The sequence below is a fragment of the Protobothrops mucrosquamatus genome, unplaced genomic scaffold, assembly GCF_001527695.2.
Source record: "Protobothrops mucrosquamatus isolate PMUCROS unplaced genomic scaffold, P.Mucros_1.0 scaffold1079, whole genome shotgun sequence".
In the NCBI taxonomy this organism is placed as follows: domain Eukaryota; kingdom Metazoa; phylum Chordata; class Lepidosauria; order Squamata; family Viperidae; genus Protobothrops; species Protobothrops mucrosquamatus.
Genome location: NW_015387307.1, coordinates 367624 through 382642, shown reverse-complemented (window position 1 = coordinate 382642; position 15019 = coordinate 367624). Strand labels below are relative to the sequence as shown.

At 45.0% G+C, this 15019-nt stretch overlaps 1 protein-coding gene across 1 annotated transcript in view; it reads right to left on the bottom strand.

Moving 5' to 3' along the window:
* Nucleotides 1–14743, bottom strand: part of KCNK9 (potassium two pore domain channel subfamily K member 9) — a 112416-nt gene extending 97673 nt beyond the window's left edge. Inside the window, exon 1 of the mRNA XM_015820170.1 lies at nucleotides 14461–14743. Within this exon, the coding sequence (XP_015675656.1) occupies nucleotides 14461–14743 (283 nt within the window). The remainder of the gene's footprint in view (nucleotides 1–14460) is intronic.
* Between the last annotated feature and the right edge of the window lie 276 nt (nucleotides 14744–15019).

Genomic DNA, 15019 nt, shown 5'->3' with positions numbered 1-15019 from the left:
GCTAAGTGAGACAGTTGCTAAGCGGGTTTTGCCCCATTTTACGACCTTTCTCGCCACAGTTGTTACATAAATCACTGCAGTTGTTCAGTTAGTGACACAGTTGTTGGCTTCCCCGTTGACTTTGCTTGTCAGAAGGTCGCAACGGGTGATCCCATGACCCTCGGGATGCTACAGCCGTCATAAATAGGAACCAGTTTGCCAAGCATCTGAATTTTGACCACGTGACGCTGGGGATGCTGCAATTGTCATTAAGGGTGAAAAACAGTCCTCGGTCATTTTTTTCCCGTGCCGTTGAAACTTTGAACGGTCACCAAATGAACTGTCGTAAGCCGAAGGCTACCTTTGGGAAACTGGCGCGGATTATCAGCAATCATATTGAGAAAGAACTCTAAGGGCGTTAAAAGGAGACGGGAACCACTTAAAATTCTTTGAGCCCAGGCTGAGCACATTTGCCTTAGAGCAGGGGTGTCATGGTTCCGACAGATGAAACTCTTCAAAGAACTTCGAGGCATTATTTACCTTAAAGAATCTTTTATTCGAGTAGCATAGCTTCGGCACTTACATAGTCAAAGCCAAAATCTGAATTCCCCTCCCCTGAGCACCTAGTATCAAAGCACAATTCCCTCCTCTAATTCACAGTCATAAATCACATTCTCCAATTAGTTTGAAATGTAGGCTCTCCCTCCAGTTCTCCAGCCCGCCAATTCTTATCATCTCTTATTTCAATCATCTTGGTTCACACACTAGTTACAGTATTGTTATGTCTAACTAAACTCCCTTGCACAGTCCTCCTCCTCCCCCGCCCCCCAGTATCATCTAATTCTAACTCTAATTCTAAGAGTAAAACACAAGAAGGAAAATGGTTGCAACTCCATAGGTTGTCTAAGCAAAAACATCCAATGTTAGCAGCATTGACAAGGGGTCTTCAAACTTGGCCCTTTTATGACTTGTGGATGTCAACTCCCAGAATTCCTCAGCCTGCATGCCTGGCTGAGGAATTCTGGGAGTTGAAGTCCACAAATCATAAAAGGGCCAAGTTTGAAGACCCCTGCCTTAGAGTATCTTTGGAGATCCTCAGCCATCCAGGTCATGGCTGTCCCAAAAGTGCTTTTCCAGGAGGCAACTGGACTTCCTTTGTTTTTCCTTGAAGACCTTTTGCTTCTCATCCAAGAAGCTTCTTCAGTTCTGACTGAATGGCAGAGAATGGAAGGATTTATATTCCTTGCAGTCATCTGGTCATTAGCACGCTGTCTGAGAATCATTGAGGCCACTTGGAGGTTTATCTGTGCCCTCAGGGTCACCTGAATAGTGCAAATGGGTGTGGGACCTTCTTGGAGTTGCTGAAAGGACTGTGTTGTGACTATTCAGGTGACCCTGAGGGCACAGGTAAACCTCCAAGTAGTCTCAATGATTCTCAAAAAGAACGCAAATGACCAGATGACTGTAAGAAATATAAATCCTTCCATCCTCCACCGTTCAATCAGAAATGAAGAAGCTTCTTGGATGAGAAGTGAAACATCTTCAAGGAAAAAACAAAGGAAGTCCAGTTGCCTCTTGAAAAATCACCGTTGGGATTTGCCTTCGACAACTGCTGGAGGCTGCCGATGGCTCAGTCAATCACTGGGGCCAGTTCAGCATCAGATCGCTGTCTATGAGAACACTTAAACTTCTTGTCCTTCTCTAAATTTACCAGCATCTAAATCAAAACTGATGGCGCATCCCTATTCATCATTCTATTCCCTTTGGGGATAAGCAAAACAGAGAAATAGAGAGTAGGAGGAAAAAAGCAATTAAAGGCAGAAGATAAGAAGAAAAATAAAGGAAAACTAACAAGCAGTACAACTTGCATTGGGACTGTACACGGTCTCTCTCGGTGTTTTTCCGTTCCTGTCAACCATCCTGACCTTCAGCACATCCACACATCATTTTGTACCAAGTCAGTGGTAGATACTAGGCGTGGAGGAGAGACCACGTGCCCCCATGCTTTCTTTTGAACCGACAACATTGGATTTAAACTCAAGGGCAATCACAGTTCAGTTTCTTTGCATTCTCCACCCAAGCTTTCCAAAAATATTCAGGGATTACTGGAATTCCAAGCCTGGCTAATAGGGGATGTGGTGGCGCAGAGGCTTAAGGATGCTGGAAATGCCAGCCAGAAGTGGCCTGCACTCCATGGGTTCGAGACCAGCTTTTGAGACGGAGAGCGCTCCCGTCGCTCGATCCCTAGCTCCTGCCCACCCAGCAATGTAAAAGCACACAATATTGGGAGCAGATAAATGGGTACCACTTCAGTGGGGAAACTATAGCTGTGTTCACGTGTGCGGAGGGTGGAAGCTGGTGCTGGATTTGGCCAGAGGTGAGGCATCGTGATACGAGGCAAAGCAAAGTAGAGGAGCCCGATTGAGCCAGCAATTTAAGCGCCACAGACAGCGGTGGGATTCAAATATGTGAACAACAGGTTCTCTGCATGGATGCCGCTTCCGGAAGTCTGTTCTGGGCCTGGGCCTCCGAGGCCCAGAACAGACTTCTGGAAGCAGCATCCACAGTCTTCCAGCAAGCCATTAAGGGCCTGGGAGGCCTCGTCCAGGCTTCCAAGGCCCGAACGTACTTCCAGAAGTGGTGTTCGGACTTTCGGAAATGGCGTCCACCCATCTGTTCTGGGCCTGGGAGGCCTCCTCTGAGGCCCAGAACGGACTTCCGGAAGCAGTGTCTGGACTTCTGGAAGTGGCATCCACGCACTTCTGGCGGGCCATTCTGGGCCTTGCAAAAAAGGGTTAGGGCTTCCGTGGGCACCGTCCAGTGATAGGATTCAGCCAGTTTGCCAAAGTCAACAAAAAATTAGCTACCGGTTGTACCGAATCGGTGTGAACTGGCTGAATCCCACCACTGGCCACAGGTCAGCTGATGTAAAGCTAGTTGGTCCTCCACGGTGCATCAAGGATAGGCATGCAAGCACTAAACAGAGTCAACTAGAAATCTAGGCTGTCAGGACTGCATTGTGTGTCTAGCATGTGTACATTTCCCTGGCACTGTATGTCATACGCTAAATAAATAAGTCCGGCTAATATTCCAAAAAGCCCGATGATTTTGATAGTAGGAATACATTTTGACAGGTACTGTTTGCTCACTTCAGAACGGAGAGAGGGGCAAACAGATAAATTTTAATAGGTTCATGTCAACACTACTTCCAAAATTCTCTTTATCCCCTGGTAGCAAAACTGGATTTTGTGGGCATTTATAAGCCCACAGATGTTGCAATCAAAATAAATTATGGAAATTGCAAAATTAAGCAGTCCAAATTGGCAGTCTCTAACCTTAGGAAATTTAGGGGCTGGCTGCTTTGAGCCCTAGCATGCATAATGGCATAATTTACTTATTATACCTTCGCCTGATACTGTATTTTTCCATTAGCGAATAAGCACTCAGTGCAGCAGATAAATAAATAAATGGGTTTTTTTTTTAAATCGCGAAGGCATAATTAACAAAGGACTTCATTAAAGCAGATTTGAATACCTTTTTCTGACAGCGGAGAGGAGGGGAGGCACTGAAATTGCAAGGAAGTGAAAGAGGCAGTGGTTTTTCTCGTATGGGATCAACGAGGCCTTTTTCTGTAAAGGACAAGTCCTGTCCTTGACTTAAAACAGTTCATTGAGTGACCGTTTCACATTACAACAAGACTGAAAAAAGTGACTTTGAAAAGTGATGGCCCTCACCTGATGTGACCCACACCTGACCCCTCACAAGATCCATCACAAGACACTCACCTGATGTGACCCACATCTGACCCTTCACAAGATCCATCACAAGACACTCACCTGACATGAGCCACACCGGGCCCCTCACAAGATCCATCACAAGACACTCACCTGATGTGACCCACACCTGACCGCTCACAAGATCCATCACAAGACACTCACCTGACATGAGCCACACCGGGCCCCTGTGTTCTAGGTAGTGTTCTGTGAGTGGACTACACTGGGTGTGGACTTGCGAGTGTTCTAGGTAGTGTTCTGTGAGTGGACTGTACTCGACGTGGACTGAGGAGTGTTCTAGGTAGTGTTCTATGAGTGGACTGTACTCGGCGTAGACAGAGGAGTGTTCTAGGTAGTATTCTGTGAGTGGACTTCACTGGGTATGGCCCGCCCCTCACAAGATCTATCACATGACACTCACCTGATGCGACCCACACCTGGCCCTTCACAAGATCCATCACAAGACACTCACCTGATGTGACCCACACCTTGCCCTTCAAAAGACCCAACACAAGATCATCACCTGACATTACCTTCCCATCACAAGACTTACTGACCACACAAACCCCTTACAGTCAGGAGACCACCAACAGAGGCATCTCCTAAATTCCACTGAAGATGTTACCTAACCTGGTAACGAAATGTTCAGAAACCAACCCACAAGCTCGGAGAATGAACCTCCATCCTCATCCTACACCCAAACTGCAGATATTTACCACTACTGCAAAGGAGTTCTGGGTTGGGAGACCTGTGAAAGAACCATCTTAAGAAGGAGAGAGAGTTTGTTTTCCTCTATGTGCCTCCATGAACCATGGATGGTTCTGCAGGACGTGCCCTAGAACAGAGGTCCCCAACCTTTTGGGCACCAGGACAGGTTCCATGGAGAGAGGTTTTTCCACAGACCGGAGAGTGCGTGCATGGTTTTGTGTGCTGCCTGCATCACACGGATGGGACTTTACTTGTTTGTGCGGACCGGTTGCTGGCATGCCATGGACCGGTACCAGTCCACGGACAGGGGGTTGGGAACCCCTGTCCTAGACTATCAAGCCTAATCAGGAATGATCTTCCTAAGAATATCATTTACAGAGAGCAATGGAGAAAGAGGAGTTGAACTCTCTAGTATCCACAAGATCTACTGTGATACTTTTCACACATATCACACTTACAGCTGAGAGGATCTTTTTGAAACTGCAACATGGCTGATCCCAGATTGTGAACTTGCCTTAGATCAGTGGTGGCGAACCTATGGCACGGGTGCCAGAGGCGGCACTCAGAGCCCTCTCTGTGGGCACGCATGCCGTCACCCCAGTCCTAGGCCTTCAGCTGGGTTTTATAAAACCTTTTTGCTTTAGGCCTCTACCGCTGTGTGCAAAAAAAAAAAAGTTCAATCAGTCAATTTCAACTTCTCACGGGAAAAAAAAAGATCTTGCAAAGTTGGAATTGATTGAACTTTTTAGTCCCATCCAGTCTGCCGTTACCACCGCAGCCACTCCCACCCAATGGATTACGCCCACCCAGTTGGCCACACCTAGCCAATGGGCCACACCCACCCGGCACTCGACGATGCATAAGTGGGTTTTGAGTTGCAGTTTGGGCACTCAGTCTCTAAAAGGTTCGCCATCACTGCCTTAGATGGAAGCAGGGAAGGGATTCAAATATGTGAACAACCGGTTCTGTGTGTGGATGCTGCTTCCAGAAGCACCAGAAGGCAGGACAAGAAGCCACGGATGAAAACTAACCAAAGAGAGAAGCAACCTAGAACTAAGGAGAAACTTCCTGACAGTGAGAACAATTAACCAGTGGAACAACCTGCCTCCAGAAGTGGTGAATGTTCCAACACTGGAAGTTTTTAAGAAGAGACTGGACAGCCATTTGTCCGAAATGGTATAGGGTTTCCTGCTTGAGCAGGAGGTTGAACTAGATGACCTCCAAGGTCTCTTCCAACTTGATGATGATGATGATGATGATGATGATGATGATGATGATGATGATGATTTATTTATTTTATTTATTTATTTTTTAAATTTATATCCCGCCCTTCTCCTTGCGGACTCAGGGCGGCTAACAACCGGATAAAAAATACAAAAATATCAAACTACAAATTTAAAAGTTAATTAAAAGGGAAATATTAATAATTGGTCTAATTAAAATTATGATTAAAACCCCCTCTAAAAGTTTTCCCCTAGGCCAGTCCCGCAAGCTGGAATAACCATGTCTTAAGGGCGCGGCGGAAGGAAGGGAGATCAGGGATCACCCTGATCTCTGGGGGTAGTTCATTCCAGAGGGTGGGAGCTCCCACAGAGAAGGCCCTCCCCCTTGGGGTCGCCAGCCGGCACTGTCTGGCCGACGGTACCNCACAAGATCCATCACAAGACACTCACCTGATGTGACCCACACCTGAACGCTCACAAGATCCATCACAAGACACTCACCTGACATGAGCTGCACCTGACTCCTCACAAGATCCATCACAAGATACTCACCTGACATGAGCCGCATCTGTCTCCTCACAAGATCCATCATAAGACACTCACCTGAAGTGACCCATACCGGGCCCCTCACAAGATCCATCACATGACACTCACCTGATGCGACCCACACCTGGTCCTTCACAAGATCCATCATAAGACACTCACATGAAGTGACCCACACCTTGCCCTTCAAAAGACCCAACACAAGATCATCACCTGACATCACCTTCCCATCGCAAGACTTACTGACCACACAAACCCCTTACAGTCAGGAGACCACCAACAGAGGCATCTCCTAAATTCCACTGAAGATGTTACCTAGCCTGGTAACGAAATGTTCAGAAACCAACCCACAAGCTCGGAGAATGAACCTCCATCCTCATCCTACACCCAAACTGCAGATATTTACCACTACTGCAAAGGAGTTCTGGGTTGGGAGACCTGTGAAAGAACCATCTTAAGAAGGAGAGAGAGTTTGTTTTCCTCTATGTGCCTCCATGAACCATGAACGGTTCTGCAGGACGTGCCCTAGAACAGAGGTCCCCAACCTTTTGGGCACCAGGGATAGGTTCCGTGGAGAGAGGTTTTTCCACAGACCAGAGAGTGCGTGCGTGGTTTTGTGTGCTACCTGCATCACACGGATGGGACTTTACTTGTTTGTGCGGACCGGTTGCTGGCATGCCATGGACCGGTACCAGTCCACGGACAGGGGGTTGGGAACCCCTGTCCTAGACTATCAAGCCTAATCAGGAATGATCTTCCTAAGAATATCATTTACAGAGAGCAATGGAGAAAGAGGAGTTGGACTCTCTAGTATCCACAAGATCTACTGTGATACTTTTCACACATATCACACTTACAGCTGAGAGGATCTTTTTGAAACTGCAACATGGCTGATCCCAGACTGTGAACTTGCCTTAGATGGAAGCAGGGAAGGGATTCAAATATGTGAACAACCGGTTCTGTGTGTGGATGCTGCTTCCAGAAGCACCAGAAGGCAGGACAAGAAGCCACGGATGAAAACTAACCAAAGAGAGAAGCAACCTAGAACTAAGGAGAAACTTCCTGACAGTGAGAACAATTAACCAGTGGAACAACCTGCCTCCAGAAGCGGTGAATGTTCCAACACTGGAAGTTTTTAAGAAGAGACTGGACAGCCATTTGTCCAAAATGGTATAGGGTTTCCTGCCTGAGCAGGAGGTTGAACTAGATGACCTCCAAGGTCTCTTCCAACATGATGATGATGATGATGATGATGATGATGATGATGATGATGATGATGATGATGATGATGATGATGATGATGATGTCCGTTCTGGGCCTGGGCAACAAAAAATTAGCTACCGGTTCTGCCGAACTGGTGTGAACTGGCTGAATCCCACCACTGGATGGAAGGAGGGAAGGAGGAAAGGAGGGAAGGAAGGAAGGAAGGAAGGAAGGAAGGAAGGAAGGAAGGAAGGAAGGAAGGAAGGAAGGAATTGATTTACTCAATGCCTCCAAGTCCTTCTTTCATGTCCTCCAAAGACACTGGCACCATTACACTTCACACAGTAGATGTGTTTATACAATAGTGTTTATGCAACCCATCGAATTTGATTTCCAAGTTAACAACATTCCTGCATTTCCATCGAAATTGATCCTTAAACTAGTCAAGCAGACTGGTTTTTTTGGTTGTTTTTTTTTGTACATTAGGCTAAGTCAGGGGGGGAAAAAATCACTGAAAGAGTCAACCTGAAGCCTAATCAGGTTTGGCACATGTGCCAATGCATCTGCTTGCATTATGAATGGTTTAGTTCAATGTATGTGTACATGCAAGTTGAGAACTTGCCCATCAATATACTGTCAGTAGTGACCTGTTTTGGGCACATGAATGCCCAATGCCTTGTTTTAAGGCATTCCACTCCACTCCACTCCATTCCACTCCACTCCACTCCACTCCACTCCACTCCACTCCACTCCATTCCATTCCATTCCATTCTATTCTATTCTATTCTATTCTATTCTTATTCCATTCCATTCCGTCCCATTATATTCTCAAGAAGATAATAGAGGTATCCTCCACTCTTCCTCAATTAGGATCTTTCAAAGTTCCTGGACAATCACTAAATGAACTTAGTTGCCAACTAAGCCTAACACAAAGCCAGAACAGTGGACACTACTTGACTAGCCCTCATTTCCAGCAAGGTATCATTTTGGCAAACAAGGGCAAAACAGACCAGGTTTGTGCGGGGAGGCCATGATACAAACTCAGCCCCTTTATACTAGCATCACAATGTCACTTGTAAGGGGAAGAGTTGGCAATGCGAATTTACACTGAGTAGTTTGTCTCAAACACACAGATACACACATCCATGATGGCCTATGATCATAGACATCCGTAGGAGGAGAAACGGAAAGATTTGTGTAACATTGTCTTACAAATGCTGGGACATATATATTTTTCAGATGGAGAGATGCAAGTATGTAATTACAAAATTTGCAAGTTCTTATTTTGGCATCAACATTGTTTGCAGCAGATGTCAGTCCGGGACATCTTACAGATTAAACCCTGTTGGATACTGGGCTTGTAGGCTGAGAAGCAGTGACTGGGTTCAAATCTTGTTCTAGGTCACGGAGAGTCAGGCAGCATTTAAATTTAATTAATCACTACAAATAAGGAGACTTTATTGAATAAACCATCATTGGTTGCATCCACACATTATGTTAACTCATGCTTACAACTATGCTTTACAAATCACACTAGGGTTTAGGGAAATGAATGAAGCATCTCAGGAGTTAAACAGAAAGATTCTCCAAATTACGCAAGGATAAAATATGTTTTCTTCACCAAGCTTTCATTTCAGACCTTAATCCGTAATTGATCCCAAAATTGAACAATAATCTGTAAGAAGATCATCCTATCTGTAACGGCATTTGCTCACAGTTATTTCTTATTGACTTATTTGCCGTCTCTCAATTCTCTACAGTGTCTATTTTTTAGCTTGGAACTTCACTCTTATGGTCTGGTTCAAACAAACAAAAAATCAGGATCTAGCAATAAATATTAATAATCAAACTATAAAAAGAATTATCAAATTTAGACAGTAGCTGGGAGGAAATGAGAGAATTTTAATTCTAGATGTTCAAATGTTTTAAACCAACAGAAGATTCTGAAAGCTTTAAGCATTTCAGAGCCAAATGTCAATTTATCATCCAGAGAAGTTAATCTTTGAAACACTATTAGTATTTCCATTTCCTTCCTTTCTCCTCCCAATCTTTAATAAGAATCAAATCTAGAAAATATAACTAGACGTATTCATGGATGATGCAAAATATATTTGCAACAAAAAATCTAGTGTCCCAATGCAGTGAAATGCTAAATCTTTTCTCATTATGCCACAAAAAAAAATTTTTTTTTTATTCTGGTAGCTTCTCAACAAAAAAACTGTGAGCAAACAATGTCTTCAAGGTGAGTTTAAAAATAGAAACAATTTTTTAAAAAAAACAACCAACAACATCAAACGCTCAACAAAAGCAGCATCCCTCTTGTCAACAACCAGTTTTTTCAACTTTAAAAAGAAAAATTCTAAAGTCAAAAAAGAACAAAAGAAAAATGTATGTGAATGTGGGACAGAAATCAACCATTAAAGCGAAAAGGCTAATCTATCTCACTTCTTCTGAGAAATGACTTCATTCACACAGCAATAAATGAAGCAAAAGATCTAGCACATACTTGGCTAGTTAGTTCACGTTGGTTAGTTGTGAAAACCTAACCCATTTCATCGGTTTATGCCTCACCGCACACCGGAAACCTGGGTGTTGTTCAAACAGAATCATGGACTGTGAATTGCCTGAATTCTTTGGGGCTGAAATTAAATCATGATTAATTTGCCATTGATTTTGATATGTTCCACAGGCAACTAATTCCATGATGAAGATTAACACATCCTTGGCCAACAAAGAAGTTACGCATTGATTTAGGGCAGAATGATGTGACACACTACCACGTGACCAGTTTTGGTCACCATGAGTAAAAAAGATGTTGAGATTCTAGAAAGAGTGCAGAGAAGAGGAACAAAGATGATCAGGGGGCTGGAGGCTAAAACATATAAGGAACGGTTGCTGGAATTGGGTATGTCTAGTTTAATGAAGAGAAGGACGAGGGGGGACATGATAGCAGTGCTCCAATATCTCAGGGGCTGCCCCAAAGAAGAGGGAGTCAAGCTATTCTCCAAAACACTTGAGGGCAGGACAAGAAGCAATGGATGGAAGCTAATCAAGGAGAGAAGCAATCTAGAACTAAGGAGAATTTTCCTGACAGTTAAAACAATTAATTAGCAGAGTAACGTGCCTCCAGAAGTTGTGAATGCTCCAACCCTGGAAGTTTTTAAGAAGAGATTGGACAACCATTTGTCAGAAATGGTATAGGGTTTCCTGCCTGAGCAGGGGGTTTGGGCTAGAAGACCTCCAAGGTCTCTTCCAACTCTGTTATTCTATTATATTCTAATGCATGAGACTTGTATTGACTGGTCCAGTGTGTTTTGTATCACAGGAATATTCAGACAGTTCACGAGCCTGGACAGTTAGAAAAGCAAACTGTTGCTTCCTAAAAACCATTATACATAGCAATGCTACCTTGAGTTGGAAGGCAGAAGTCATTGGTAACTCTTTCTATCAAGGTTTGGCATCTCGATGTCCTTCGTAACATCTAGTGGCCAAAGGACCTTCTCTCTTCTATTATCAACCAGTCATATCTGAGAGAGTTGGGATGCTCCGTTTTACAGCTCTAAAGCATTGGCATCCCAGAGAATTTAGAAGACATGTCTTCTCCACAGCGATGCCTCTCCTTTGGAAGAGCATCCCTTCCGGGTCCTTGACTTTACTGGGATTTTGGCTCTTCCAACTGGCCTTGGAATAGAATGCAGTTACCTAGTATTTGGTAGGCCACCTATAATTCCTTAGTCAGATGGATGGATGGATGGATGGATGGGAGAAAGGGAGAGAGAGAGAGAGAGAGAGAGAGAGAGAGAGAGAGAGAGAGAGAGAGAGAGAGAGAGAGAGAGAGAGAGAGAGAGAGAGAGAGAGAGAGAGAGAGAGAGAGATATTTATAGCCACCCATCTCAGGAAATAATTAGGTGACTCACGATGGATGGATGGATGGATGGATGGATGGATGGGAGAAAGAGAGAGAGGGGGGAGAGAGGGAGAGAAAGGGAGGAAGGGAGGGAGAGAGAGAAAGAGAGAAAGAGAGGGAGGGAAGGAGAGAGAAAGGGAGGGAAGGAGAAAGAGAGAGAGAGAGGAAGGGAAGGAGAGAGAAAGGGAGGGAGAGGGAGAGAGAGAGAGAGACCCATCTCAGGAAATATAGGCGACTCACAATGGATGGATGCATGGATGAATGAAAAAGAGAGAGACAGAGAGAGAGAGAGAAAGGGAGGGAGAGAGAGAGAGAGAGAGATTTTAATAGCCACCCATCTCAGGAAATAATTGGGCTACTCACAATGGATGGATCGATGGATGGCTCCCTTTTTATAACCCTGTAATCCATATCTGGGGTAGAGTTGGGGTGACTGAATGGAGCTGAGCATTTATGGCCAAATGCCCTTCCTGACACCTATGCCGAGTTCACAGCAGATATGTTTTTTTCTTTGCATCCTAGGAGAGAAACATCTGCTCCTACCTAAGGACTGAACCCTCAACCTTCCAAGTGGAGGCAAGTATCTTCTTCACCCCCAGGTCACCACCATGCCACTCAATAGATAAATAGATAAAGAATGGAATTCCATTGTTGGATTCTACATTGGGTATAGAAAGTTCTTGCTTTTATTATTCTGGTTTTCCGCATTATTTTTCTGCAACAAAGGACTACAAATTCAACACCGAGCAAGAGAACAACATATTTCCAGTCCCTTTTTTTTAATATATGGTTTTATAGATTTCAACTATATTTCCCTTCAGGATCTAGAATTGCCTGCAGGAGCTGTTTTTGCTATAAATTGCCATAAGTTCCCATCTGCTACATCCACTGAAACTATCCAGACTTTTAAAACCTACAGTTAGATGTTGGATGTGTAGGTACACCGTATTTTATTCCAACTCTTAGTGGAGCACAGCCAGCTCATGGCATCCAGGATTACTTAAAATCTTGGCCACTTTTGTGATGTTGGTGGTTAACAAAATGAGAAAATTCTAGCTACGTTCCAGAGGCACAGAAGCTAAGCATTTACATCTCCTACTAAAATTAACAGCTCAGAAATGTGGAGGGCAGCAAACTTCCACCAATGCTTCTCTCTACACAAACGATTTCCCCTTCGTTGTTCAACTTTCGTTCTTATTATCTGCATTATTAACTTAATAGCCAACCCAAAGGAAAGCAAAATACTTGATATTTGCTGTAGCACATGGACACTCTAAAAGGGCCACTAACTAGAATTAATAGTAAAATTAAAACACCATAAAAAGAAGCAGCTGGAATGCTTTTTTAAACATTATCTTCCTAGCCTCTCCACTCATAAACAGGTGTTAAGACCGGTCCTAAATCATTCAGACAGCGGATTCACAGGGAAGCTTCATTATAAGATAAGAAAGAGACCGATATGTAAGAACGAAGGGAACCAACGCGTACATGTGACACGGACAAAACTTTTTTTCCCAAATGAAGACACCAGTCACAGAAGTGTGTTGGATCATCTGTCCGGTTAGCGATCCGTTGCCGCAGGTGAGAACATCAAAATCCTAAACCTAAGGAACGCGGCAGCTGTGTCGTTTGTCCTGCTGACAATTCTAATTAAGATGAAATGGACTTTCTTCAGAAAATGGGCAGCCTTTTCACGTACGAATGACCCTATTGGCGCAACAAGACCAAACAGTCACATAATTTCCATCGTGATTAATCACGCAATTCTATTTGTTCACGTCCTGCCCACTAGAATCCAACCAAGGCATCAATTAACCAGTAATATTTTGAGATTGCCACAGGTAGAGATGTCCTAAGAAGACATATCCATCGGGTTTTTAAACATACGCATCTCGTAACGGAGCAACTGCAAAAATGGTTAGAGAGGGCAGCCCCACCACTTCGACATTTTTATGCTTTTGGGGGGGCCAATTTCTTTTTAACCGGGAGTTTCAGACTGATGGGGTTGATAGACCAACATTGACTTTAAATTGAGGAAGGAAAGTTTCTCTGGAGCCTACTGCCAATCCTACTGCACCAAAAACAGTTTAGGTCTTTGTCCAACTGTTGAAAAAGAAATACTCCCAAAGTTGTTATATTGCTTGACGGCTGGCTATTTCCTTTTTCAGAAGAGGTGGTAGAACATGGGAACCCATAACTAGGATAGTCATAAAGACTTTCTAGACAATTCACCTCCTTCAATAGCTAAACAATCAGAAGGAGCAGTTACAAGTTTAATACTGAATTCTTTGTACCCCAACATAACCCTTCAACTCAGATGTAACATCTTCCAAACTATCCATTTGTAAAGATTCCTATTTACCCCGTTAAAGTGATTTTATAATAATAGCCCGGGAACAGCCATGGAAGTTTGCAAATCGTTTCCCTAGGACACGAGATCGAGCTTAAACAAAAAAACTTGCAGCTCAAATCCTTCCACAAGTCCTGTCCCGCAGATGGCTGAGTCTGACAAATAGTTCCCAGGGCTTGTTCTTAGGATAGCAGGCCTAATTGTTTTGAAAAGTTGCTGTGTTGACATTCTTCTCCAAATAAGTATTTTTGTATCAGGGATCCAAGCCAATGAATAATGCCAGGAGCATTTCCTTGCACCTCTTAGTATTTCTGAGGAAACATGCTCATGATTTGTGTTGCTTCCCAGACATGGGTGTGGAGAGATAGAAGCAACAGTTAATTTCCTCCGAAAGCTTTCCAGTCACTGTTTTAACTCCCAACCTAGCTCTTTGCCAATGGAGAAAACTTTTCCCAGGAATACGGGCAAGTGGAGAAGACTCGAGCATAAGTTCGGGAAATTCAAATTTTAAAGGAAAGGGAAGACCCTGGACGGTAACCCCAGATCTTCAAGGAAGGGTGAAACTTCAGCCTCACGTCCAATGTTTTCCTTGCCTTCTCTTCCCACAACCCTACAGTTGTCCCACCCTTAATATTAGCTTCAGGCATCTGTCCCTTCTTACTTCTTCCTTGCCTTCGGGTCCACCTGTCAACCGCTCAGATAAGGCTTGGCCTCCTTCACCCCCAAAGCCATTTCCCCCACCCCCTCCCACCAGCCACCGAGAAGGGGACTTACCAATGGTGGTGATGACTGTAATGGCAAAGTAGAAAGAGCCGGCAAATTTCCACTGGACGCCGGCCCGGTGGGGTTCCGACTGCATGATGATCTCTTCCAGCTGCTGGTAATCGTCGCTGGTGATGTTGTATTTCCCCTTCAGCCGAGTCTCCTCGGCTTTCAGCTGCTCCTCCTCGCGCAGCTCGTGCTCCGACTCCAGGGCGTCGAAGACCGCCGCCCCCACCAGCAGGTAAGTGAACGTGCAGATGATCAGCGAGAGAGTCCGCACGTTCTGCCTCTTCATGGCCGCCAGGAAGGGCCCACGGAGGGGACCATGTCCCCCCCTGGCCGCCCGCGGATCCGACAGGGTGGCCCCGAGGCAGCCGCCCCGCCAGGCGAGCAGTGCGGGGCGGCGGAGGCGGCGGCGGCGGCGTGCAATAGGGCTCCCTCCCCGCGGCGGCTGTCCGTGGTGCTGAATCGGCGGCGGCGACTGCTCTCCGCCTGCGTGGTCGGCTTCCTGGGAGGCGGAGAGGCAGAGGAGACTGCTGGAGCGTCTGGCCAGCGGAAGGCGCAGCCGGCA